The following is a 26,766-nucleotide window of genomic DNA, read 5'->3' on the forward strand; positions in this document are numbered from 1 at the left end:
GTTTCACTTGGCTCATCTTCCAAATCTCCCAGACCTGATCTCCTTTTCTGTGCACAGAACACAACCTCTCATCCGGGAATTTGTTGCATTTCATTGTACGCATTGCTGCTAAAAGGACAGAACATAAATTCTGATCTGTTCTACTGCTTACTGCACGGTTTTTGCGCAGTGACTGACGATGCAGAGCACTGAAGAGTCATCTTATAAATCACCATATGCCTGTTTTACCTCAGAGATCAGGACTTCATGCCTGTGCACAAAGCCAGATCAGCAGTGAGGAGGGCAAAGAGACTGAGCCACATTCAGCAGCACATTCTGTACGTGTCATAATTCTGCAAGACAGAAATGTTTTGAGAAAAAGGCGGATATGATCCAGGAGCACTTATTGGAGTGGGCGTGCATGTTTATTCCACACTATCTGCTGCCATTTTGTCAGAACTTTGGTTCACAAGACTACCCCCTTTAAAAAAAAGCAAATACAGAGTATTTACACTGCTTTATTAGTCAAACATTGATTGTGCCTGAAAGAACGAACACTGGAAGAAAGTTTGTTTGAGCTAGTTTTTGTTGTTTGTTTTTTTTGTTGTTGTCATATGACAGAACTTAGGTGGCAGTATGGAGTCCCAAAACATTTCATTCCTGTGTATTAAAATAAAATCGATGTTTGAGCTAGGTTGTTTTTTAACATGTTGATAGTTGTAAATTAAGCTTTATCATGATTGTCTATCGAAATTTGGTATTTTTTGTACTTCCATAATATAAATGAAATCTTTCTAATCTCAGTTAAAATAAGAAGTGTTCAGCCTTAATCATTTTATACTGTATCGTAGTATCTGTAGTATTATTATTATGCATATGCAATTATATAGACCTATTTTAAGTTGTACTCCGGAAGATTTCCATCCATTTAATTGTCTTTTAAGTTCCTATCTATCAAAGAGTGAGTTAAAACAATGGTGATTGATCACATGACCCACTAATGAAAGCACTTGTTGCCTCTTTGCTAAGTATTTCAATATCTGTGTCTGTGGAGACATTCCCTCTCTAGATGTAAATAAGCCGCCATGTTAGTGATGCTGCTGACAGAGAGTCTCTAACTCCTGAGTCAGGCTTGTAGTAAGGACAGAAGTGTAATAGGAACATGTGTGTGTATGAATTTAAGAGGGGAACATATAGGGGATGGACTAGATGTAGAGAGGTGAATGTGTTTCAATAAAGTTTACAAAAGAGCAATCAAAAAATGTCAACACATGACCGTGAACCTGACAAGATGGAGGGTCTGAAAGAACAGGCTCGCCTTCAGTTACATCTTACCACCAAAGAGGGCGCTAGAAACAAGGGATCTCAAATCTTACAGAGTACAACTTTATGCTAAATAGATGAATTACTGTATTCTTTTGTGTCCACGCTACATCCAGTAATGTCATAAGGACACAACATACACATGCAATCATGTCTGGTGCTATGTGAAGTTTTGTGTTTAGTTTGAATGACATGTAAATAAAATGATGCATCTAGACTGCACATTACAAAGATACAGAGCAATTGGAGAACAACCAAAGAAAACATAATGTGATTGGAAGTATGCTCACATTTTATTTACAATGTATTGACAATCTTTCTGTTCTCTTTTGAAACACATTATAGAGAACTTTTCAACTGTACAGCTATATGAAGTGTCTGATATTCCAATAAACAGTTATCTAACTAGTTGATTTAATATCTCAGCTTATTAATGTTCAGTGAATATGCTGTACGACCTGTGGTCAGGAGGTGATTTGTTCTTTTTTTCCCCAAAAATGTCTTATTTGGTTTTTGCAAACAGCTTAACCAATAAGCACAAGAAAAAGTACAATATTTGTACAGTGCATCTGCCTTAAGGTGAAAAAAAAAGACAGACAAGAACAGAAAAACCCAGACATGGATCCCACTATCCCACCCAACAACCCACGTCAGACACGGTCACAATAACCAACCAAGCAGATAGGTAAAGTAAAAAAAAAAAACTACAACTAATAGCAAAAAAATAAATAAGGCAATTTAAGATGGAGAAAACAACAAAAATAAATAAATAAAGAGTGGGTCCCAGGTTTTGTGGAATGCCTCCAAAGATCCCCTCTGTGAAAACCTTAACCTCTCCAACCGGAGACATTATAAAATTTGTCTCCGACAAATAGTTGTCGGTTTCTCAACCGACAACTATTAAGAGTCGGTTGAGAAACATGTTTCCATTTAAGGAGAATGTTACATCTGGCAAACAGGGTGGTAAAGGCCGCGACACGTTGTGTAGTAATTGGAGTAAATTGGAGTAAATATGAGATAACTTTATGTACAATTATTCTAACATGAGCTCTCCAGCTCGCAACTAACAGCTAAACTGAAACTTCCGGGGTATCCTCCCTTAACTAACAGTGTTCGACCTCTTAAGTCACCACAAGAAAGGAGAAAAAATAATGAACTAAAAAGATATACCATATATTCCAGAGCGAACTGTGTAAAGTAAATTAAATTAGCCAGCAGAGGGCGCCAACATGCCTAAATGCAGGCAGACCATGAGAAAGACATGAAAAAAAAAAGTGGGAATTCATTGGGTCAGCACCACACAAACCCACAGTTATCCAGACAACATGACAGTGGCTCTTCTGTGGTGAAATCAACAACCCTCCACAGTCATCAGGTCTCTTCTGTGCGGGAGGATGTTATGAAGGCTTTTGCCTCGGTGACCTTCCTGCCTCCGTCCTTCATCATGATAACCAGCCTGGCAGGGAACAGCAACGCAGGTCTGAAGCACAGGTTATAAAGTTCCTACATCACCTCCAGTTTATACCAGTTTATTACAGCTGATTTTATGGATGTTCTTGATCATTGTTAATCAATTCCATTGCAATTTAGCGGAAATAAGGTGAGAGAAACTGCTTTATGAATGGTTAGGGCAGTGTGCCCATTTAGTTTTCAAAGACAAAAACACCACGTTTTGGGGGTTTTTACGCTTCTGAACCAAAAATGTTCCCAGATTTTGTCTCAGAAATCTGGTCACCTTATCCAAGAAGCTCCAAGTCTCCAGGTGAGATCGGGTTTTTACTTGTATAGAGACTATCCTGCATTCCTGTAGTCACTCTGCATGGGGATGAGAGACGTTTTTGACACGCTTCACAACCAACTGTCCATGCGCCGGTCCATGTTTGGGTGACTTCCCCATTTAATAAACAAAAAGGTGACAACAAAAGCCATGACTTAATTAATGCAAAAAGAAACCACTAAAGTGATGCTACGGGAAAATAAACGAGTGCATGATCCTCCACCCAATGTGTCACCTGATTACGTACACTCGTGATAATAAAGAGAACGTTACACTGCCACCAGACAAAAACCCAGGAGACAGACAGATGAACAGATGTGGCTCCTACAGATATTTAAATGATAATCTATGATCCACCAAGCTTTTGTGCTACACTGGTTAGTTTCTGATTCCAAGTGAAGTTTAAAGTCAGAGTCAGTCAACCTGAACAATCAGGTCTCCATCGATTACACACCACCTTAAACATTTTTTTAAAGTAAAAAAAAACCTTATTGTTTTATTATTAGTTGTATATAACATAAGAAAATGGGAAAAAATGGGCATTTTGTCAAATTCCAAAAATATTTTCTGTCATATCTCATTTTCTTATGATAAGGGAGACATTGAAAATAACAATAGGAAATGAAGCAGGCATATTTTTAATAGAAATGCTTTTTTTTAACTTAAAAACATGAAATCAAACTTGGTCAATGTACGTTTTGACCGTTTGTTTTTTCATTTAAACCATGAACGCGAAAACAGAAATACCATGTTTTGTTTGTTATTTAGTTTTGAACAGTTTTGAACATTTTTTTTATACTGGGCTAGTTTTTATTTTATTGGAGGTTCAAGTTTATGAATAATTAGGGGCGGGCCTCTTGAGTGACAGCTAGTATCTGGGCCTCAATTCTCCTCGGAGGCTAGTTGTCAGGATTAGCATCATTAGCATGCTAACTCAGACATCTTGATCTGGACTGCGATCATTCGTGTGGTGGTGTTACTATAAGTGACAAGATGGTTTGCTCTTCGATCGACTGTACAAACAGATGGTTTAAGAACACAACTTAACTCTCTTGTTTTGTCACAAAAAAAAAAGTCTGACAAGATGGCCACTCCCGGAGGAGAGTACGATTGGATCAAGTGGAGAGAACGGACCTTGACAGAGAGGCTATGTCGGCGCCCATAGCTCAGTCCATAGGTGACTCGGCTGGGAACCGAAGGGTCGCCGGTTGAAGTCCCTGTGTGGACCATGAATGGAGTGTCGACTGGTGGCTGGATAGGTGTCAGTTCATATCTTGGGTACTGCCAAGGTGCTGTTGAGCAAGGCACCAAACCCCCAACTGCTCGGGGCGCTGATCCATTGGCAGCCCCCTCGCTCTGACATCTCTCCATTAATTGCATGTATATAGGTCCTGTTTGTGTGTATTCCGGGTCTGTGTCTGTGTAACATGTATAATAACAGAGTGAAAAAAAAATTGTTGAAAAAAAATTGAATTTCCCCTTGCGGGATTAATAAAGTAATTCTTCTTCTTCTTCTTCTTTTATACAGTCTATGCTTTTAACACTAAAATTGTCTTCAGGTGACAGGGCTTTATGCCTACATTTTATTTACTCCGTCTGATATTGAGCAATAGCATGCTTAAATCTGGGCACTGCAACTAAAAACAAGTTGGATCAGCTGTAGAGTGGGTGCCCCAAATACTGAGGCTAAAAGTCAAGACACCCACCTGCAGCCCTTTGCTGCATGTCATTCACGCACCATCTCTCTCTCCCCATTTCCTGTTGATCTTCAGCTGTACTAACTAATAAAGGTAAAAAGGCCCAAACAACAATCTTTGAAAAATAAATAAAAACCACAGAAGTTAAGAGCGTCGTCTAACTTAAAGCACGTCATTACATCAACAGCCGCACTATATTCACTACTGTTATACTGTATACTGTTATATATTTAAATGAAACATTGTTATATATGACTTAAACCGTAAATAAACAAGGCAACACATTTTAATGTATCACATCCATCCCCTTGAGCCAAAAACATCATAACATAAGGGACATAATTTAACCCGTAGTGTGTATTCAGCATATTTATCATTTCTTCTGACTGGCTGACTTCTGGCTAACATACAGTGAAGATCCAAATTAGAGAACAAAGTATTAAGTCTTGATTTGTTCTGAAATACTGTTTGAATGTCCTGAATGTGATAGAATATCAGCTGTGGCTATAGCCTACTACTACTGTCCTAGCATGTTTTTTAAATAACAAAAACCTTTATTTTGTGAACAAAATTAGAGAACACTTTCAGAGCCCTCCCAGTTATTGGTGTTAATCTGACACCTGGTGACAATTGACTTCATTGTTGGACACGCCCTATTTATCTGCAGCTCTCCTGGCTACTTTGTAAGATGGCAGCTGCTCTAAGGAGAACCCTGAGACAGCAGGTTGTCCGGATGAAGGCCAGAGGGATGACCCTCTCAGCCATCAGAGAGAGGTTGGGCGTTCAGTCTATGATTTCAAGAAGATTGAAACTTTACAAGGACACAGATTAATTTAAGTCCCTCAAAAAGGCCGGCCGTCCACGTAAAACACGTGCACAAGAGCACAGGATGATGAGAAGACTCTTAATGGGGAGTCAGTTCAACAATGCAGCTGGAGTTGGTCTCCAGTTCTTTGCTGAACAGGTCAAGGATCTGTCTCTGCACACTGTGACTCGTCATTTGAGACAATTTGGACTGAAAGCCCACTCTGCAGTGACCAAACCTCTCATCAGCAGAAAGAATAAAATGGCTAGACTTGCCTTTGCTGAGGAGCATGTTGTGTGGACAGAGGAGAACTGATCCAGAGTGACTTCAGTGATGAGAGTAAGTTCAGTTTATTTGTGTCAGATGGAAAATTTATGTTGGGTGTAGGACTGGGGAAAGACTGAACCCAAAGTGTCTAAAGGAGTCAGTTAAATTTGGAGGAGGAAGTGTCATGGTTTGGGGGATGATATTCAGGAGGCAGACACTGTCCCCATATTTAAGAGGTAACTTAAAACTTTCCTCTTTGATAAAGCTTACAGCTCGGGCTTACGAGCCCTTAGCAATGTTGTTATTGGCATTCAATTTCTCTTAGAGCCTGCATGTATGGGGCTGATTTTGTTCTGCTTAACTATGCTGCTATAGGCCTAGTCTGCCGGGGGATAATACTTTTACAGATTCTCTGAGCTCTGTCTGTATCATTCATGTCTCATCAATGCATGTTACTAATTCAACTTCTTCCCTGGAGTTGTTTGCGTTTTGTCGTCTCTCAGGTCTCTGCTGATCGTGGTGGTGCCTGTTGCTGTGGTCCTGCATGACGCTTCCTGCTGCTATTATTACTATTACTCATATATACTATCACTAGTCTTATAAATTATAATATTTGTAGCCATAAAACATAACATCATACTGGAGTCTTACTTCTCATTGCTCTTAGCTGTGCTTGTTTCTACTATTCTGCTATATTAACTGCCATAACATATAAGTCATATTCACATTACTATAGATATTATTATAGTTGCTGTTACTTTTGTGGTTGATTACATCTCTGGAAGTGTGTCTGTCTCTCTGTCTTCGTGTCTGTCCATGTCACTTTCTGTCTGTCTGTCTTTTCTCTCTTTCTCTCTCCTTTTCTTCCTCCCCAACCGGTGCAGACAGATGTCCGTCCTCCACAGGGCTGGGTCTTTTCCACGTTCCTGCCTGTTAAAGGGTTTTCAACGCCACTGTGTGCACAACGGGGGAATTGAATCATAAATAAGTCATAAATTGTGGTCTTTACCTACTCCATATATAAAGTGTCCTGAGATAACTTTTGTTATGATTTGGCACTGTAAATAAAATTGAATTGAACCGGATGTTTTCTGCAGCAGGATTTGGGCCTCTTGGACAGCTACATGGCAGGGTGAATGCAAATGTTTATGGTGTTTAGATCATAAATGATGGCTGCCTGCACTTTACTCCCCGAGCTGGTGTGTTTCCGCTAGAGACAGAGTGCCGTGTCAGTCTCTACCCTCTAAAAAATCCTGATCCCGTTCCAAAATTTAAAAAAACAACAACTCCCATTCCCTCTCGGTCCCGGAAAAAATCTCAACACTGACTCCCACTCCTCTTTATCAAGTAACTAGTTCTGTTAGCCTAGCTCCCGGGCAGTGGTGTTAATGTTGCTAATTCATTATACGTCAGCAAGATGGACGTATCTCCCTCCCCCCAATGTCAAATACATGTCCTTTTTTGGTAAGATAAAAGGAGGAGGAGTCAAAGTCTGAGAAGATGGCGGCTCCCAGAGGCGAATACGATAGAAGAGAGTAACCTTACGTTACATAAAAGGTCGCGCCCCCTCACCGGTGAAAACAAAGGAGAAGACCTCAGCGTTCTATAGGCGCTAATGGGAAAACAGGAGTGAGTTCTCAGTTTATAATAATACATTTGATCACATCTGAGGAAATACATTTCCATATTTATTGATAGAATGATGGCAGAAAAATGACAGTGAGTGAGTGTCAGAGAGAGACAGAACATTTTCACCCTCATTTAACCTCAGGTGGACAAAGCCTCGGCTGTTTGTTTGGTTTCACAGAGCTGAACTAAAACAGTATATTAACGACAGAGATAGGGATGGTTGTCATAGTTCTGCATTACCTGCTGATTCAGTGAGGTAGAATAAATGTGTGGATAGGTCACCTCCTTTACCCACTTCTCCTACAGTAAACTGGACAAACATTTACTAACTCTTTCATTTTAGAACGCCGACCATCACTCAGCAACAGCATAATATATCTGTCTGCCTGACTAATGTTAGCCATTGCAGGAGGTTTCCAGGCCGGTTAACGTAAAATAAGTGAAATCAGGACAGATTATGACAGGATTTGTATTTACCACCAGTCTAAGCCAGCAGTTTGTTTTCACCGTAATGGGGGCGTGACCTCATATGTGGCTCTCTTCCATGTGCAAACAAATACACCATCCGATGTTTCATTTTCATTGGTGGGTGGGTCTTCAGTGCATGCTTGCTTCTGATTGGCTGTACTTTTCAAATTATAGGTACTACTTTGCCTTCAGAATGCAGCGTCAACACATTATGATAAATAGATGGATGGATAGACAGACCACTGAGCATTCTTGTACAACTGTTAGCCATGATGATGTTTAGCATATTCAATAATAAACTATTATGCTCTTGTTCTTATGTCCCACATAACTATTGTATGACCTACAATGAAAATGTTTATCCCATCAGATGAATGCCCTGTCTTATCTCCTTCAAACAGCTTTTCACATTTTAGACAATAAATGGTTTATGGATAAGTAATGAACTGACTAAAGTTTGCACAGAATCGGTTTGAGTTTCAAATTGCACACTCTCCTCCTTCAGGAGAGGAATGTGAAAACACCTCTCCAGTGACAAGAGACCTGTTCGATGACAGAGACAGAGGGGACTTTAAATTTCATCACAAAAGGTCTTGCATCAGGTGAATGTTCATCTTTAAATTTTGATGCGGGGTACCCCGAAAGTTTATTTTTTCTCTGCTTGAAAGATTGGCTGATGCCAGGGGTTGACCAGATGCCGTCACCATCATGCTTCAGTGTGTGCTGACACAGGAAGTTACGCTTCTGTGACAGCTGCTGTTTTCCGCCATGGTCTTGAGCCAGCCACGACACTTGCATTAATAATATACTATTATTTTATGCAAGAAAAATGGAAAAGAATAAAGTAGGTGAATGTTAAATTGTGGAACAATACTTACTCTGATGAAACCTATCGTTCCAAAATCTCCTTACTATCAACACCTTAAAAATATTAAACATGTGAAGAGCAAAACATTTTATTACTAACACTGGAATAGTTCAATTTGTATATTATTATACAGAAACTAACTGCTTTACAAAAACAAATGATATATATCACATGTATGTACAGTGTAGTAAATATACCATTTCAAATTGTACACAAAGTATTTACAATTATAACACAATAAAACAAAACTCAGACTCTACTCTACAGACATTAGATTTTGCATAACATCAAATAAAACATGCCACATTTTGGGTTTTTCAACTTTACAAACCCATGACTGTTTTTAAATTAGTGCAAGTCAACCACTTGTTTAAGAGGTTATGGATACATAATCCTTAATATTTCCATTCACAAACAAGTTCAACTAAAACATGGGAACAACGGCAATCTGCAAGTCCAACTTACTGAAAGTGCAGATTCCCTTCATACGAGCCAATCTGTTAGTGAGGGTGTCAGTGGTGAGGGGCATCGAGAAAATGAGGTTCCTGGTGAAGCCATTCATCTGCTGAACTCTGCTTCCACAGCTGAAGAATCGAGTTCTTAATCATTACTTTCAGCCTCTAGTCTTAATGTTTATGTCATTCTTTGAGACTGAATTACAAAATAATGGTTCTAAGGGCCTTTTCATGGAATTTATCTAATGCTCGTGTGTTTACTGACTGAGCTGCATGGACAGAAGGAAATAACACATCCCCTCAGTCAAAAATCAACAGTGAGCTGATCCACAAATGTATCCATAAAGGGGCGTCCACACCGCTTCATCCTAGCACCTTGAAGCTCTGCTCGTGGCTTTTGTTTCTGTGACAAAGGCATTTAAGTTAGCTAGGTGGCTACAAAGCTAACAACAAGCTAACAACAAGCTAACAACAAGTTTACGATGTGTACGGTGATAAAAGTACAACAACCAGTGCCCGCTCGATCTGCTCCCACAAAAGGGCTTTTCTGTCTTTGTTGTGATAGTTAGATGACACCAGAGAAAAAAAATGTTCAACTAGAAGCCATCAGAGCGTACACACAAAAAGCCAGAAGACTCCGAAAAAAGATGCTTGGTCTAGAAAACCTCTATGGACACAGGCCTGAAGGTAACAAACACATGTCAGACTCGGAGCAGACGTGTGGTGACGCTGCCCGAAGAAAGTCAGAGGTTCACAGCAATATTCAACTCTCGCCGTGCATAGATGTTAAGCCAAGACAGAAACACTGTTGATTAACTGAAACTGTGTGGACAGAGGTTCTGTGTGGAGCATGGAGTAGTGGTGATGTCCAAATGAAGTTTAATGAACCTTTTTCACTATTTTCTGAGTCCCCTAGATGGAGCTCTCTGTTCTACAAAGGGTTGAAAACACTGAATCACCATTCATTAAGCCCTTTTCTTTTCACCAAGAGCTCCAGTTAGTGGACTCAACAAATACAAGTAATGCTTCATGAAGCTTCATTTGGACGTCACTAGAAGCCCAATTAGAATCTACACCTGCTTAACCAAACAATCCAAACTATCCCATGTGCACACCTCCTGTCACAGTAGGTTTTACAGACCCAGACCAGATGGTCTATATGTTTAAACCCATTTACTCTAAACCATGAGACCATTCTGTTTGATATGTGCCTTTCTACCCATCAGGCAGCTACTGGTTTCCATTTACAATGACCTTCACGACTGCTTTTATTGTCCAAGGGGCGATATTGTCACTTATACAGATTCACTTACCAATACATTGGATTTGCAAGACTAAGACCAATAGCAATGTTTGAGAGGTAAACACTGCACAGACATTATGATTCACTGTGATTGATTGGCTTCCCGAAGCTAGTTTCAGCTCTGAAAGTTAACTTTGTAAAACATTGTAAAACAAATGGAAACCAACAGTTGCCTGGATGGTTAGATACACACACTACAGCATGCTTTGGAAAACAGTCAGCAGGAATGTAGAGTCCATGCTTTTTGTAGCAAATTAGTTGAAGCGGAATCCTTGAAGAGCAGAAGAAAATATTTTTTAAGCGATGTCTCCTATAGTGAGGAGCAGGCATTTGGTGCAGATCTGCTGCTCCCAGATCTGCTCTGAGGGAACATACATGTAGGGTTAAAACCACAAAGGCCTCTGTATCGAGACCTGAATTATTAATACTAAAGCTCTTAAAAGGAAAGATCCATCATCTTACAGTGATGGATGGACGCGCTTCAGTCTAGGTCAGCTTGATCAGTGGTGTGTTAGCCTCTGTCCTGTGTGATGGTGCAACATAGGGGCTCTGGAATGAGTGTTTGAGTTTGGGGGACTTAGACCGAAGCACGATTTTAACTGTAAATGTTTAGTTCTGTGAAATGAAAATTGTCATTATTTCCCCACATTGTACAAATGCTGAAAACCCTTCAACCATACACTGTTGTTTTGGAACAGGAAAATGTGACAAACAATAGAGCAGAATATGGATCTAAATTATTTCTGAGTACCGCCTGAACTGGGTCTGTAGCTACAAGTACACAACACTGTTTCCAAAAGTTCAAGTCCAAATTTGTCAAATGCAAGAGAACATCTAACAGTTTATTAGGGCAACAGGTTAGTAACATGATTGGGTATAAAAAGAGTCTTTCTGAAGTAAAGATAAGGAGTAAACTGAATGACTGTGCTGGCAAATAGAGCTCCAATTTAAGCGTAATGTTTCTCAACGTACAATCGCAAAGAATTGGGGGATTTCATCGTCTTCAGTCCATAATATCATTAAAAGATTCAGATAATCTGAAGAAATCCAAAAAGCCAACATTGGATGGTCATGATCTCCCTCACAGAACACAGTGAACACAGTTTGTCGCTGCATCCACAAACACAAGCTTAAAAAACGATGTTAAAGAGAAGAGTGGTGAATATGACTGTCACCATTTCTCTGAATCCTGTTACTGGCATCAAATTCTAAATGAGGATATAAAATAAATATTCAGTTTTCTGTTTCACCATTTGCAAATCAATGCATTTTATTTTTATGTCTATTTTAGCGTGCAAACATTTTTGGAAACAGTGTTGTAGTAAAAGATCAAGTACTGACAGTTGGCAGAAGATGTTTCGTGAGGTCATTAGTCTGGTTAACTATTTTGATCATCAAAGGATGACTGTGCTCAGTCAAACAGCAATGTTTCCCTGTCCAGTGCATCTTTTGTATTCATTGGAGTTAGAGATAAATCTGTTAACACGAAATTCAGGAGTTGGCATCAGATTTCACCAAGCTGACATACTGATGTGTTCCGCTGTACAAATAAAATGTGTGGTTGACAAAGGAGTTTAAGATTTAAGGATTATTGCCTATTACACACTTTTCCTTGTCACGGCGTAAACAAATTAAAATGCTATGCTGCTAAAATTACAGATCATACTAAAAATAACATGACATAAAAGCAAAACGCACAAAAAAACAAACAAAAGAAAGACTTGAAGCTATTTACACTGTTACATTTTCCCTAGTGTTTTGCAATCTTCCTGTTGATACATTGAAAGTGTTTGTAAAGAAGATTTTTGGAAAGAGTGTGAAAAGAAAACATTTGTGTAGCACTATCTAGCTGTACAGGATAAATACTTTCAGGCAACAGGGTATATGGATGATTGTATATTTGACGATCACTAGAGGCCTGTCGTGTGAACTCGTGGTGATATGTACGGCTTGCCTCCATAATTAGTACCTGTTCTTTGTCCCCAGCAAGGTTTGACTTTTACTTTACAAATTGTACACATTGAAAAACCCTGACAAAGGCACACCATGGAGAAAATGTCAACATCTAAATTAGCACTAAGGACTAGTTATACATAATCTATGTAAAATATATACAGGACTAAGGGAGGTGAGCTGAGATGTCCAAGCAGGTCCAGAAGGAAGGACCTTGGTGTGTGGACTGGATTCCCTTCGGACTCAGAGGGAGAGTTTTTCCCCCAATAGTTTCTCACTTCAGTCACCGCAGGAGACTCAAACGGCTGCTGAACATCTGTGAAGAGCTTAAACATCCGCTCCAGGTGAGAACAGATGCTATTGAACAGAAACCGCTCCTCCACAGTGCATTTCAAATCAACATTTAAAAGCAGCACAAAATTCAAGTTTGCCCTTGCTAATGTTCCTTCCCAATGCGAAACAGAAAATCACTTGTTGGAGGAGGAGGAAATAAAAAAAGTAAAAAGTGTAGTGCAGCATGAGGCCTGGCAGGTTTGGGGAGGGGTGGAGAAGAGGGGGAGGATGGTGGTGGGAGTTTTCTCTGGGGGATCACACAATCTTCTTGATGCTGGGTCTCTTGAAGCTGCCGGCGCTGCGCTGCTTTTGGACCTGACTTGCTGAGCCGTGGCGAGTGCGACCCCCGCTGGATAGAGCCGAGCTGGGGGACAGCTGGACATTCTCCTTATCCACACCTGGAAGAGCACAGGGAGGAGAGTTTTAAACATCCAGTTTATGTGTATCATTTTCTCAAAGGAGAGTGAGGCCACTATCTACCATCTATACCACGGTCTGGGTAAATACTCAATTCTGATTGGCTGCAGGGTGTCCATTAAAACTTGATATAGGACATCTATTAGGTACTTCTGGAGAAACTGTCTGTACCCGGTTCGAAATGAATGCACTAAATTAAATGGGGAAACAAATCCAATTATGTTATTTACATCACTTAGTGTGGTCCTTTAGTAACCTGACTCCACCAGAGGGATTGATTCTCATTCGCTCAGCATATCCATCTGGGAACTCTCGGTTGGAGATCTTTTGGGAAGGGGTGAAAATACTAGTTGCTGATTGGATAAATCATACGTCTATCACTACCTATGTTGGTGAGAGACAGGCCAAATCAACCAATCAGATCAACGAAGCGTATGACGTACTAACATTTTGGTAAAGGATATTTGCCGTTTGTGTAACGTGAATTTAGGGATAAAAGGCACAATTTCAGGAGCCCGGTCCATATTCCAACAGGATCCAAGAGAAAAACGCATTAGTGAGCTGTTTGTTCTATAGCTGCTCATCTCATCCGTGGAAGCCTCCATGTTTACTCTGAACAGTCTCTTCTCGTTGCGTCACACTTAAATCCGCCTCAAAACCAACGCTGATTGGTTTGGACGCTTGGGCAAACTTCTCCAAATTTTCTCCACCGCACATTACCAGACTGATCTGAGAGTAAAATACACTGGAGCTCAGAGATCAGGATGGACTCATGAGGCTAGTCCTTTAGTGCCTCATCCTTTGAACACCGCAGCCAAGTCCTATCTAAGGTGCGTCCTATTTACTGGAGCAGTGAACAATAAGAACCTTATGGGATGGAGGCCAGAACCATTGGATGCACACTGAAATAATTTGATTGTTTACTGATGTGCAATAAGACAAAATATACTGTATAATTATATAATTGAAAAAGTTTTAAGTATAGCATCTGATATGAAATGTATCAAACAACAGGGGTCGCTGCAGCAGAAGCAGGTGCTTTACTTCCTGACTGACTGCAGTTCTGCAACTCAGATTACCCTTTAGATATTTGGAGTCACGCTCTGCTGGGGCTCAGAGAGAGAGAGAATAAAAGACAAAAGTATAAGTGAGAGAGAGAGAGCGAGAGAGAGAGGGGGGAGGGAGAGAAGGAGAGAGAGGGGGGAGAGAGAGAGAGGGAGAGAGAGAGAGAGAGGGAGAGAAGGAGAGAGAGGGGGGGGGGGGGAGCGCTGCTGTGGAGACAGAAAGACACTCCCTTATGCACTGTCTAACATTTTCTTCCCCCTATTGGGCAAAAAACATCCACATTTTTATAACTTATCTGAAAATGAAATTCTCAAAATAGTCATTGGAGAAAAAAAGGAAAGTTCGTCTTCACCTGCCACAACATAAGAGTAGTTACCGTTCTACACCAGGCCTCAACCTACACCTTTATTTATTTTTTACAACTTCTCTTAATCCATTTTATGTCCTATGATTTATTTATTGTCCGTGTTTAATTAAACGTCAACTTTTGTACTGTTATTTTTTGTTAATATCACCTTATTAAGTTATTTTACTTTATTTGCATTACATATTTGTATTTTATTGTATCAGCATTTGTACAATTTGTAATGTATGTATTTGTATTCTTGGACATTGTTCACACTCACATTCAATGAAATTATCAGAATTGTTTAATATAATTAATATTGAACTGAACGCTTTTGCAACACTTTTGCAATATGGTCATGCTAATGCAGCTAATCTGAACTGAATTGAGAGAGAGAGAGAGAGAGAAAAAGAGAGAGAGAGAGAGAGAGAGAGAGAGAGAGAGAGAGAGAGAGAGAGAGAGAGAGAGAGAGAGAGAGAGAGAGAGAGAGAGAGAGAGAGAGAGAGAGAGAGAGAGAGAGAGAGACCTGGTGAGTGCTGCGAGGTGGCCAGTGAGGTCATGGAATTGGACAGGTTGAGGTTGGCAGTAATGCTGAGCTGGCTCTGACTTGTGGGGGGATAGGGGGAGGTGGGCGTCCTCAGCTGCTCCTCTCCTCGCTCCTCGTCAGCTGCTGGCAGGTAGCTGTCAATCAACGCCTCCAGGAACTTGACGATCAGCTCGGCGTAGTCCGGTATCTGTGTTTGCTGTGGGGTTAGCAGGTGTGTGTGTGTTTGTGTGTGTGTGTGTGTGTGTGTGTGTGTGTGTGTGTGTGTGTGTGTGTGTGTGTGTGTGTGGCAGAGAGGAAGAACAATGTCAGACTGATGGGTGTTTAATAAAACGTGAGAACAAGGTGGATTGGGTGAACACTGCATGGCGGTGATCAAATGCAGGGCTCAAAATACTGTTTTCTGTGTGCATGCATTCGTTCACCAAAAAATGTTATCCGTACCAGAGGTTTTTACTTCTTTACTACTATGAATATTCATTATTTATTTATAGAAATAAAATAACTGAATATTGAAGTTGGTACATATCAATTTAACGTATCATTATTACAACAGCTTTCAATGCTGCTTGGGAATATATGAATGAAGTTATTGGAAAAATCACAATTCTTTCTTTATGATTATGGCGCGATTCCATTCGAGTCCATTATTGACCGAATTATAGTTTATCACACATATGCTAGGTTTTAAAAGTATCGGTAGTCACATACTGACACACAAAATAAATCATGTATAGAAACGAAAAATTTGGATGCATGAAGATGGACTGCTAATTGCTTTAACAACGCATCATAGCCCTCTGAATTGGACTAGAGATTCCCACCCAATCTGAGCAATGTGATGAAAAGTATGGCTTCAACTTATCATGCAATCAAATGTGCCACACATGTTTGCATATCTAGTACAATGGGCTTTAGATTTGTAAGTTTACATTCCAGTGAGAGGACTTTTCTCCCATATTGGCTCGCCTCCAATGGCTGCCTGTACATTTTAAGGATTTAGGGTTTAGGTAAGTTTTTATTGTTTACTTACAAATCCGCAATGGGCTAAATGGCAGTTTTGAAATCCCACCTTAAAACACTTATTCTTTGCCCTTTGACTCACTACGAGAGTTTCCCGTCTCAATTATTTTCTTTTTGTCTTCTAAAGTGTTTGTTGTACTGTAATTGCCAACTCAGAGACAATTCAAAAGTGTCGTGAGGAAAGACTCATTCATACCTTAGAAAAGGGTCCGGCAAACCTCCAAAGTCCATTAAAGCCAAAGCCTGTGAAATGACAGGGACAGAGAGAAGGGACAGAGAGAGTTGGCATGGAAGGCTGGTTGAACATGTAAACTTACAAAAGGCACACAGCTGTTATCCATTTCAATGAACTGTCACAGTTTTAGGAAACTTTCTATTTAGAATCCAAGATGGCGGTGTGCACAGATGCAGGTGCTGTCTGTCATACATACAGCGGTGCTATGGTCTTCCTCACTAAAAGACCACGACATTTTATACTGAGCAACCACAACCCTCACGCTGACCACAGGTGCACTCCAGGGCTACGTGCTCCGTAATCCAAATTTAGGTGCTGGTTGCTGGGTTTTTCTCCAGAGAAGTTACTTGATAAGTTTTTCTGAAGTAGCACGTCCTTCTATCCTTTTGTTTTTTTCCTCTACCATGTACAAGCTAACTTTAACATCTGTGTCCTTTCATACTGGCGCTATCCAATTCCCATAGTCATGTGACCATGAGAACATAAGTAATGCACATCACCTCTCATCAATAAATCATCAATTGTCATCATTGACACACACTATGTTTCAGAACATTTTTTATCAAATTATACAGTGCCTTGCGAAAGTATTCGGCCCCCTTGAACCTTTCAACATTTCGCCACATTTCAGGCTTCAAACATAAAGATATAAAAGTGTAATTTTTTGTCAAGAATCAACAACAAGTAGGACACAATCGTGAAGTGGAACGAAATTTATTGGATACTTTAAACTTTTTTAACAAATAAAAAACTGAAAAGTGGGGCGTGCAATATTATTCGGCCCCCTTGCGCTAATACTTTGTAGCGCCACCTTTTGCTGCAATTACAGCTGCAAGTCGCTTGGGGTATGTCTATCAGTTTTGCACATCGAGAGACTGGAATTCTTGCCCATTCTTCCTTGCAAAACAGCTCGAGCTCAGTGAGGTTGGATGGAGAGCGTTTGTGAACAGCAGTCTTCAGCTCTTTCCACAGATTCTCGATTGGATTCAGGTCTGGACTTTGACTTGGCCATTCTAACACCTGGATATGTCTATTTGTGAACCATTCCATTGTAGATTTGGCTTTATGTTTTGGATCATTGTCCTGTTGGAAGATAAATCTCCGTCCCAGTCTCAGGTCTTTTGCAGACTCCAACAGGTTTTCTTCCAGAATGGTCCTGTATTTGGCTCCATCCATCTTCCCATCAATTGTAGCCATCTTCCCTGTCTGTGCTGAAGAAAAGCAGGCCCAAACCATGATGCTGCCACCACCATGTTTGACAGTGGGGATGGTGTGTTCAGGGTGATGAGCTGTGTTGCTTTTACGCCAAACATATCGTTTTGCATTGTGGCAAAAAAGTTCGACTTTGGTTTCATCTGACCAGAGCACCTTCTTCCACATGTTTGGTGTGTGTCCCAGGTGGCTTGTGGCAAACTTTAAACGAGACTTTTTATGGATATCTTTGAGAAATGGCTTTCTTCTTGCCACTCTTCCATAAAGGACAGATTTGTGCAGTGCACGACTGATTGTTGTCCTATGGACAGACTCTCCCACCTCAGCTGTAGTTATCTGCAGTTCATCCAGAGTGATCATGGGCCTCTTGGCTGCATCTCTAATCAGTCTTCTCCTTGTTTGAGATGAAAGTTTGGAGGGACGGCCGGGTCTTGGTAGATTTGCAGTGGTCTGATACTCCTTCCATTTCAATATAATTGCTTGCACAGTGCTCCTAGAGATGTTTAAAGCTTGGGAAATCTTTTTGTATCCAAATCCGGTTTTAAACTTCTCCACAACAGTATCTCGGACCTGCCTGGTGTGTTCCTTTGTCTTCATGGTTCTCTCTGCGCTTTAAACAGAACCCTGAGACTATCAAAGAGCAGGTGCATTTATACGGAGACTTGATTACACACAGGTGCATTCTATTTATCATCATCAGTCATTTAGGACAACATTGGATCATTCAAAGATCCTCACTGAACTTCTGGAGTGAGTTTGCTGCACTGAAAGTAAAGGGGCCGAATAATATTGCACGCCCCACTTTTCAGTTTTTTATTTGTTAAAAAAGTATCCAATAAATTTCGTTCCACTTCACGATTGTGTCCTACTTGTTGTTGATTCTTGACAAAAAATTAAACTTTTATATCTTTATGTTTGAAGCCGGAAATGTGGCGAAATGTTGAAAGGTTCAAGGGGGCCGAATACTTTCGCAAGGCACTGTACTTTGAAGAAGTGGAGGGGCATGTCCGCAGCGTAAATGATGCCTATGCTGTACACCTCTAGACCTGGACAACACAAAAACGAAGGAGATCAGTCAGTGAGTTACATGCAGTTGAAAAACCAGATTATATTCGGATTAAGGCAGTACTCCATGTAAACACCATACTCGGGTTAAAATCAGAGTTTTCATACCCCGATTAACAGACCTAGATAACTCCTTCAGAAGGAGAACATATTTCTCCTGTATTAGCTTCTTTGCACTGGCTACCTGTAAAATCTAGAATAGAATTTAAAATCCTTCTTCTTACCTACAAAGCTCTTATTGGTCAGGCTCCGTCGTATCTTAAAGAGCTCATAGTACCGACTCCCAAGAGCTCACCCGGAGTAATATTGGGTCACGCGTTTACATGCTCCATGGGTTATAACTTCACCTCCCCACTCTGCAGTAGTGGCTTATGACCCAGAAATAGAATAACTCAGGAAGCAGTGGTGCCAAAACTTCACCACAACGTGGTAGAGTGTCAGTGACATCAAATCCCTGGGATTTACACATAACAAAAGATCTACCCTGGTACCTTGATACCTCCCACCTGGTGAAGAACGCTCAGAGGATTTTGCTCTTAAGAAAACTGAAACAGTCTATGGAGTTTCACCGTTAAAACTGTTAATGTAACCCCCCATCCCCCAGCTGCTGCTAATGCATTCCAACACTTAATTACACAGTTAAAGGTAATTAAAGGTAACTAAAAGGTATCTCAAATACAAGCAGCTTGGGGATGGAGGATAAAATTAACAGTGAAAATCCGTGGACTGTTGGGAGTCCAAAAGATTATAACTAATAAAAGATAACAAAACGGTATTGCACACAGCTTTTAGTTTCCTTTTATTAGTTATAATATTTTTATTTTTTACCTGGCTCTATATTATAGTTGCATTACACTCAAAGTTAAACCTGTGGTAGGCAGTTTATTTTTGGCGATGTTGGGCAAAAAATCCAGTGTTCTGAGAGAAAACTAGACTTCTGCACCTCCTCTGTTCCCCATGTATTTTTTTTTAGCTATTATGTGTTATTTTAGGCAACACATTGAGTTCAAAATGTACAACTCTTGAAGCAATAATCTTGGCCTCGGAGAGTCCTGGTCACAGGCCCATGCCACATTACTGCAGCATACCGGGTTCATTTACACCCCTGGGATCTTTGTTGCATGTCGTACCCCTTTCTAATTCCCCATTTCCTGTATGCCATCGCACAGTCAAATAAAGGAAAGAAATGCCAAATGACCAAATCTTTTTAACATGCTTGTCCTGTACAGAGTGTGAAAATGTCAGCATGTATTACTTTGTAAATAAGAGGGCTGGTACTGGGGGGGCGACTCCTCGTGGTACACCACACTCTGAACGATGCCGTGGACAGGATTCAGGAGGTTGATGTCCTGGCACATGGACAGCACAGTGTTGATCTTGGAGTCCAGCAGGTTGTGTCTGAGGATAAGACAAACACATATACACCTACTGTTAAGTCTACAAATGGTGCTATACTGTACATGTGCATGACAAAATTGGATTTCTACCCATTACGACAGCACAAGTATTTTTATATTTTGAAATTGCGGCCTCCTGATGAGAGGAGCAAGTCCATGTAAAACAAAACTCAACTTTTAAAATCACACAAAAGACATGATTCTGAGGGGCTCCCAGGACAATCAGCCATGAGGTGTGTTTTAGACTTTGACTATTAGTTATCAATACATACTTTATGGAGAGAACGTGTCTCATGATGATTTGTAAATGGATGTACCGTGTTCCACAAACATTCCAAGATTTACACGGTTTTCTTTTATCCACAAACTTGTAACTTGACATTTAATCAAAATCCCAGTGGTGGAAGCCAAGTTTCTGCAGACACTGGAGGATGCAATAGAGAAGGGACGGCTTCCAGGTGAAGCTGAGGCAGCTCTGGAAGCTAGGAGTCATCGGAAAACAGTGTAATCGCATCTCACAAATGTTGTCTTGGTGTATCCTTATGACTTCCCACATGGTTGAATATGTCAGATTTTACTGTGTTTGACCGGTCTCCCCCAATACTCCTGGGCAGATGATCGTTTCCCCCCCTGGTGAGCAAAGTTTACCTTGCGGAGTGACGCCCTGTCGCCTGCGTACTCATCCCTGCGGCTCCCCCACTGAAAGCAGGGACTCTACATCATTCAAAATGTCATTGGTAAATGCTTGTTCCATAGCCAATTCAATTTCTGTGCTAAATGAAAGATTTTGTGGTTGAGCGTTTTCGGGCCACTAACCAAATCTTGTTTAGGGCCACTAAAATCCTAGGGCCGGCCCTGCTTGTCACTGGATAGTCTGCGCCTAAAACATTAACGCTCCACTGCAGTTACTGTTCAAAACAAGGGGAAGACGTGGCTAATGTTGCAAAAGCAAACAGAACAGGTACAGGTCGTTTTACTGTGAAAATGTTGGCTACTTACACAACTGGAAAAACCTTTGGGAAGACAACACTTGCTTCGGCCAAGTACTCGTAGAGAATCCGTTGGTCAAAGTCATCAGTGGTGTATTTGACCTGGGTGGCCTGCAAAATCAGTGTGTTTAACAGAGTCAGTGACTAAGAAATGAAAAGTCCCAGCATTTGATTACTACTCATCACGTTCCACTAGTTTCAACTTTGCAAAAAACGGCTTCCTCACCAGCACAGTAAGCAGCAGTGCCTGGATCTTTGGGTCAGTCAGCACCTCCTCATCCAGCAGAACGTTGGATTCTGATACAGACACCTTGCGAAGGTGAGAGTTTGCAATTCTTTGCGTCTCTGTATTTATAACATGAATAAGTTCCATTAAATATCTCCTTAAACAAACCGTATCACTTTAGGGGGAAATGGCAGGATTGCTCTCTCACCTATCTCATAGTCATTCTCTGCTACACGCCTCATCTTGGGAGGGGTGGTCATGCCCGACTCCATCTCTGGTCTCTTTGGTGCTTTAGAATCTGATATGAGATGATCAAAGCTCTTCCTGGTACCTGGCAAACAAACGCAACAGATACATTTGCAATAGAGTACAACTGGAGTTATAACATATGGATTTAGAAGATCAACGTGTACTGTGCAGAGCAGAGGGAAGATCATACCCAACAGCTTCTTTGTGTTGGCCTGTGAGGGCTGACCCATGTCCAGGCTCATGGACTTGCGGGTTCGTGGGCTGATCTGGCCCACTGTGGGGTAATGATGGGCGGAAAGGTAGCGCTCTGAAACCTGAGGTGACGTCCATGGCTGAGTCTCTCGCAGAGTTCTGAGGTGAACGGATCAAAGGTATCAGGTACCAGAAGACGACTTGATAAGTCATTTAAAATCTAAAATCTGCACAATTGACAATGCAAACCAACCTATGACACCAGACCTGCAACTTCGGAAGGGGTTTAAAAAAATGTGACAATCCCTGCAGGGAGGTCTGGAGGATCTAGGGGCATCATCATCACCCAAATATATCTGTCAACTTTAAATGATCCGCCAGAGCTGGAGTTTCGGTTTAAAACAAAGACCCCAGAGCGCTTGCTGACCAGAAAATACTAGGTTATTAGAAATTAGTAGTGATGTCCAAATGAAGCTCCATGAACAGTTTTCATTATTTTCTGAGTCCCCTAGATGCAGCTCTCTGTTCAACAAAGGGTGGAAAACACACTGAATTACACTGAAATGGTTTAGTCAGGTGGGCAGTGGACTCACCTGCAGCTTGGCTCAGTGATGTGACTGGAATATGTGTCCATGGGTACTGGGTCCATGGAGAGGTCGGAAATCAGTAATGACTTCCTGTGTTTGAGGCTGCAGCGACTTCGCACTTCCTCAGATACAGTGAGCAGTGCTGCAGAAAACAACGAGGACGAGCAAGGTAAGAACCAAACCAACTAAACCACCATGACCGAGAACATACATTTCCTATGAGTTCAACTTTTTTATATTTTCCTATACATAATATGAGGTATATGATATAGATTTTGAAAATCATATATATTTCACGAGAGAAAGCTCATGTTAGTGCTGAAAGTATAAGCAACGATGTGTATGGAAAATGCCAGAGACTGTGTTACGTACCAGCCAGATAAGCCACGCTCTGAGTGTTGACCTCAAACTTGTCACATTTTAGATGCTTGCTGATGAGTGCCAACAGTGTGTGCAGGATTCTCACTGTCCTCGCTACTGTGGTGGTTGATGGATGTCTGTAGCCTAGAGATACAGGTTAGATACATAAAGACAGTCAGGGATAAGACACTGATTGAAATGTCTTGCACATACTTTTGCATTAAACCAATCAGAAATAGCCCACACACTAAAGTGCTCAGCACCTGCTACATGTATACTTACAAAATGTATTGCTAAGTCACACAGACAGCTGATTCCTCTGTGTTTTTACTTTTCATCACATTTCTTCTATCTATGTGATTGATATGAACATGTACAGTACGACCAATTATTCAACGAAGACCAGACAGTATTGAACACTGAATGACTGTGAAAGCTCATCTCTGTCAATGGCAGCTTTACCTTTAAGTAGGTGGCCCACCAGTGCAAAGTTGAAGTTGGCACTAAAGTTGAGGCCCACAAAGTGATCCATCTGCTTACAGTGCCATTCTAAAGGACGCCTGATCTCCATGAATACTTCTTCTGGACTCTGGAGGAGCACATTAGGAGGAGACAAGGGGAGTGAGGAAGCTGTATGGAGTCATGTTGTCATTTTAAAACATGCACTGTCAGAGGCCCACTACAATACACTTTTTGCACATAGTAGCAGGTCTCTTCATGTACTTAATGAGTCAAAAAATCAGTCAGTGCTTCTAAAGTTACTTTTAAATGTTATGACTTTGTGTTCAGTGTTTTCTTTTATTAAAAATTCCTGGGAATCAACTGATTACTATCTGCTGGAAAGGGAGTTTCAGCTGACCACCAAGCCCTGAAATGGATGCCCTCATGAACGTCAGAATGCCTGGATCCTGCAGTGGTTTCTAGCCCTCCAGTTCACCACTGAGAATTGCCTGGGTAAGAAAAACTGACTATTTGTCAAGGTTACCTGAGATGTGTGAGCCAAAAAGGAGAGGGGTTGAGAAATGTCAGGGAGCCTTTTATTATTGGCCTAAGAAATCAACACCTGCATGGCAGTCCATCCTTCCCACTCACACTACTAACCATGCTCAAGTGCACCATGATTAATAAAGTGGACCCACTGTAGGGCGTGCATGCACACCGTTATACAGATAATCAGAATTCTTTTGTGTGTAGGCACTTTCTGTGTTTTCTCAAGTGTTTTGACATGAATCCTATGGACAGTTTTCAAATGAGGCCCCTGTACCTCCCCCAGTGAAATGCAAGCTTTTACATTTGATTCAATGTCAGTGATCCATAAATGTGTTTTTTTGAGCAGCACAGGGGGTCTTTGTGTCCTTCAAACACTTATAATTTAATTTTATAATTTCAATTATTTATTTCAATCAATTTATGGTGGAAATGTCTATGAATGAAGAGTGAAAGGTGGTCGCTGACGATTAAGTTGTGTTAGGTTAATTGGCGTCCTGTCCAGGGTGTACACGCCTCATGCCCGATGTCAGCTGGGATCAGCTCCAGCCCCCCACAACCCCGTTAGGGACAAGCGGTTGAAGTTGGATGGATGATGGTAATAAAAATATAATGCAAGCTCACAGGCATTCTGTATTGCTTTCAATTGTTTATGTTATCTCATATAGGCATGATATAGTCTTCCGTGCTTTTCTGTCTTGTTTGGGAGGTTTTGAAGTAACCTCTCAAAATGTGCATGTAAATGGTGAATAGACTTCTAGCGCTTTTTTACATTTTTAAAAATTTAATTGAATTTGTTTCACCTGTTTATTCAGGTGGAGTACACAGAGTAATGCTCTCTTTTTCAGGAACGCCCAATCACAGTCACACATTCATGACTGGTAGTTTCCACTTACAACCACAGTCTGATCTACTGACCACTGAGCAGCTCCACTGGAGCAATTGGGGTTAAGGACCTTGTTCAAGGACGCCTCAGTGGTTGTAATGAGGGAGGGGCAAGCCCCTTTTATTCACTTTCCTCACTTCTCATCGTCACTGATATGCTCATGCATTTTAATCTGCAACAGGTCAATCTCCCATCTGTAGGCGGACTCATCCCCACCAGAAACGAGTCCAATGAGTGTAGAGTTGTGTGCGAACTTCCGGAGCTTGACAGACTGGTGACTTGAGGTGCAGCTGTTTGTGTACAGGGAGAAGAGCAGAGGGAAAAGAACGCAGCCTTGAGGGGAACCGGTGCTGGTGGTCCGGGGACCTGAGACGCGTTTCCCCAGCTTTAAGTGCTGGCTCCAGTGCGGACCCTGCCTTCTACTGCCTGCCTAAACCATACCTAAGATCTAAAAGAAATAAACCAATAACAGCATTTAGACAGGAATCCTACAGTGAAATAATATCTTAAGACCTCATTGCCACTTTGAATGTGGTCATCTGTTTTGGGGATTTTATTGGCTTGATTAAGACTCTTGTCAAACATTAGTACAAACTTTAAACTTTCTTTAAAGTAAGGGGCTTAATCGAATTTTCTATGTACCCAGTTTTTTCTTTAACTCAGGGGATCTTCTTGGCTATTCTCAAATCTGGGAACATAGCTTGAAAAATAACACTGCAATGATTAAATTCAAGCAAACTTTTGCATACAAAGTCTTTTGACAAATATACATATTGAGAACAAGTTATAAAATCTAATGTCTTAAAAAATGCATTATAGACGTCTTAACAGCAAAACACAGTTACGACTTTCACCCTGAGCTGAAATGAAATGAGTGTGCATTAATTAGGAAAATAACAAAAACAAAATATTTAGTTTCTTTCAGCTGTGGCTGGCTGCCCCCAAGGCAATGGTAGGGTAATCACTGAAACGGGACAATAACCAAATGATAGTACGAGAATGTGATTGTACATATGGATTTAGGGGTGAAGTTCATTTTCAAAATACACTGTCAAGTGTGTTTTGTTGAACAAGACCCAGCGTAAATGAGGGTCTGTATTATGAGAACTGTGTTGGCTCTTATTCAAACAACATCAAACAGTTGGGATGTGTGAACAGAAGAGACCTTGTGTCTTCAGGGGTGTATAGTGTGCATTTGTATGTGTTTTACCTTGTCGTTGAAGACACGCATTGTGTCCAGAGTGTGGAGGTTCTGTTCCAGCAGGGCGGTTCCAGCAGCATACAGGTTGACTTCATCCAGCTGCAGTACAGCTACTGCGACCCAGAACAGAGCTTTGTGCATCGGAGACTCCTGAAAACACACACAGGGTGGGCTTGCTTTGACAGTGACTGATACACAGAGATACGGGTCGAACACAGCAACTCCTCTCCTTCCTGCTCACAAACTAAACATGTACTTTGCTAAATTGCTACAGAAAGTGGAAAACGGATAATTGAAACTACTACAAAGCATGTCTAATTAACAATTTTTTCAAACCGCCTGGAGTGGCAGCTAGAGACACAGAAAGCATACAAATAGTTTAAAATTAGAAACAATTTAACTTTAAAACTGAGAAACATCAATGAAGTAGAGAAAGACTACCATTCTACCTCAAATTATCAGCTGAAGGTACGGTAAAAAAGTACAAGTTAAAATAGATGGCTTGGCTCAGAGTAGTGGCTTTTTGCTGTGGTGTGTTACCTTGCTGAGTAGAGGCTGCAGCTTTGTCAGAGCAATGACTGTGGCCTCTATTAATACTTGGCTGTTGTAATTGTCCGGCCCCTTCAGACAGCTCTCCAGACCCTGGGATTTAGTGAGAGAAGGAGAAAGTGGGAGGAGGAGAGGGACACAGATTTAATAAACAACAAAAATAATTATTCATCAGTGAAAATGAGCTTTTTGCGCATGAGCTCTACTGATTAGCTGTTACAAATACCAATCCAAGTAATACTATAAGAACATTCATTAAAATCACATGAAGAAAGCTTTTCATCCAAATGTGACCTGATCATTGTGACTCTTTGTTACCAACCATGATAGCATATTTTTTTCAATTTCAGCATAAATTATAATGATGTTTGTATCCTAC

General features: G+C 40.9%; 1 protein-coding gene across 3 annotated transcripts in view; it reads right to left on the reverse strand.

The window, feature by feature from the left end:
- Positions 1-13,008: 13,008 nt before the first annotated feature.
- nf1a (neurofibromin 1a) overlaps positions 13,009-26,766 on the reverse strand; it is a 117,228-nt gene continuing 103,470 nt past the window's right edge. For all 3 annotated transcript variants that reach the window (XM_083914444.1, XM_083914443.1, XM_083914442.1), the window contains exons 44-56: positions 26,379-26,480; positions 25,848-25,988; positions 23,227-23,353; positions 22,777-22,908; positions 22,411-22,546; positions 21,816-21,976; positions 21,585-21,707; positions 21,377-21,495; positions 21,161-21,261; positions 20,020-20,162; positions 16,449-16,495; positions 15,212-15,428; positions 13,009-13,255 (exon numbers count right to left, since the gene is read on the reverse strand). In XM_083914444.1, coding sequence (XP_083770570.1) covers positions 13,113-13,255; positions 15,212-15,428; positions 16,449-16,495; positions 20,020-20,162; positions 21,161-21,261; positions 21,377-21,495; positions 21,585-21,707; positions 21,816-21,976; positions 22,411-22,546; positions 22,777-22,908; positions 23,227-23,353; positions 25,848-25,988; positions 26,379-26,480 — 1,692 coding nt within the window. In that variant the 3' untranslated portion in view covers positions 13,009-13,112. The remainder of the gene's footprint in view (positions 13,256-15,211; positions 15,429-16,448; positions 16,496-20,019; positions 20,163-21,160; positions 21,262-21,376; positions 21,496-21,584; positions 21,708-21,815; positions 21,977-22,410; positions 22,547-22,776; positions 22,909-23,226; positions 23,354-25,847; positions 25,989-26,378; positions 26,481-26,766) is intronic.

Source organism: Echiichthys vipera, assembly GCF_963691815.1.
Source record: "Echiichthys vipera genome assembly, chromosome: 5".
Lineage (NCBI taxonomy): Eukaryota > Metazoa > Chordata > Actinopteri > Perciformes > Trachinidae > Echiichthys > Echiichthys vipera.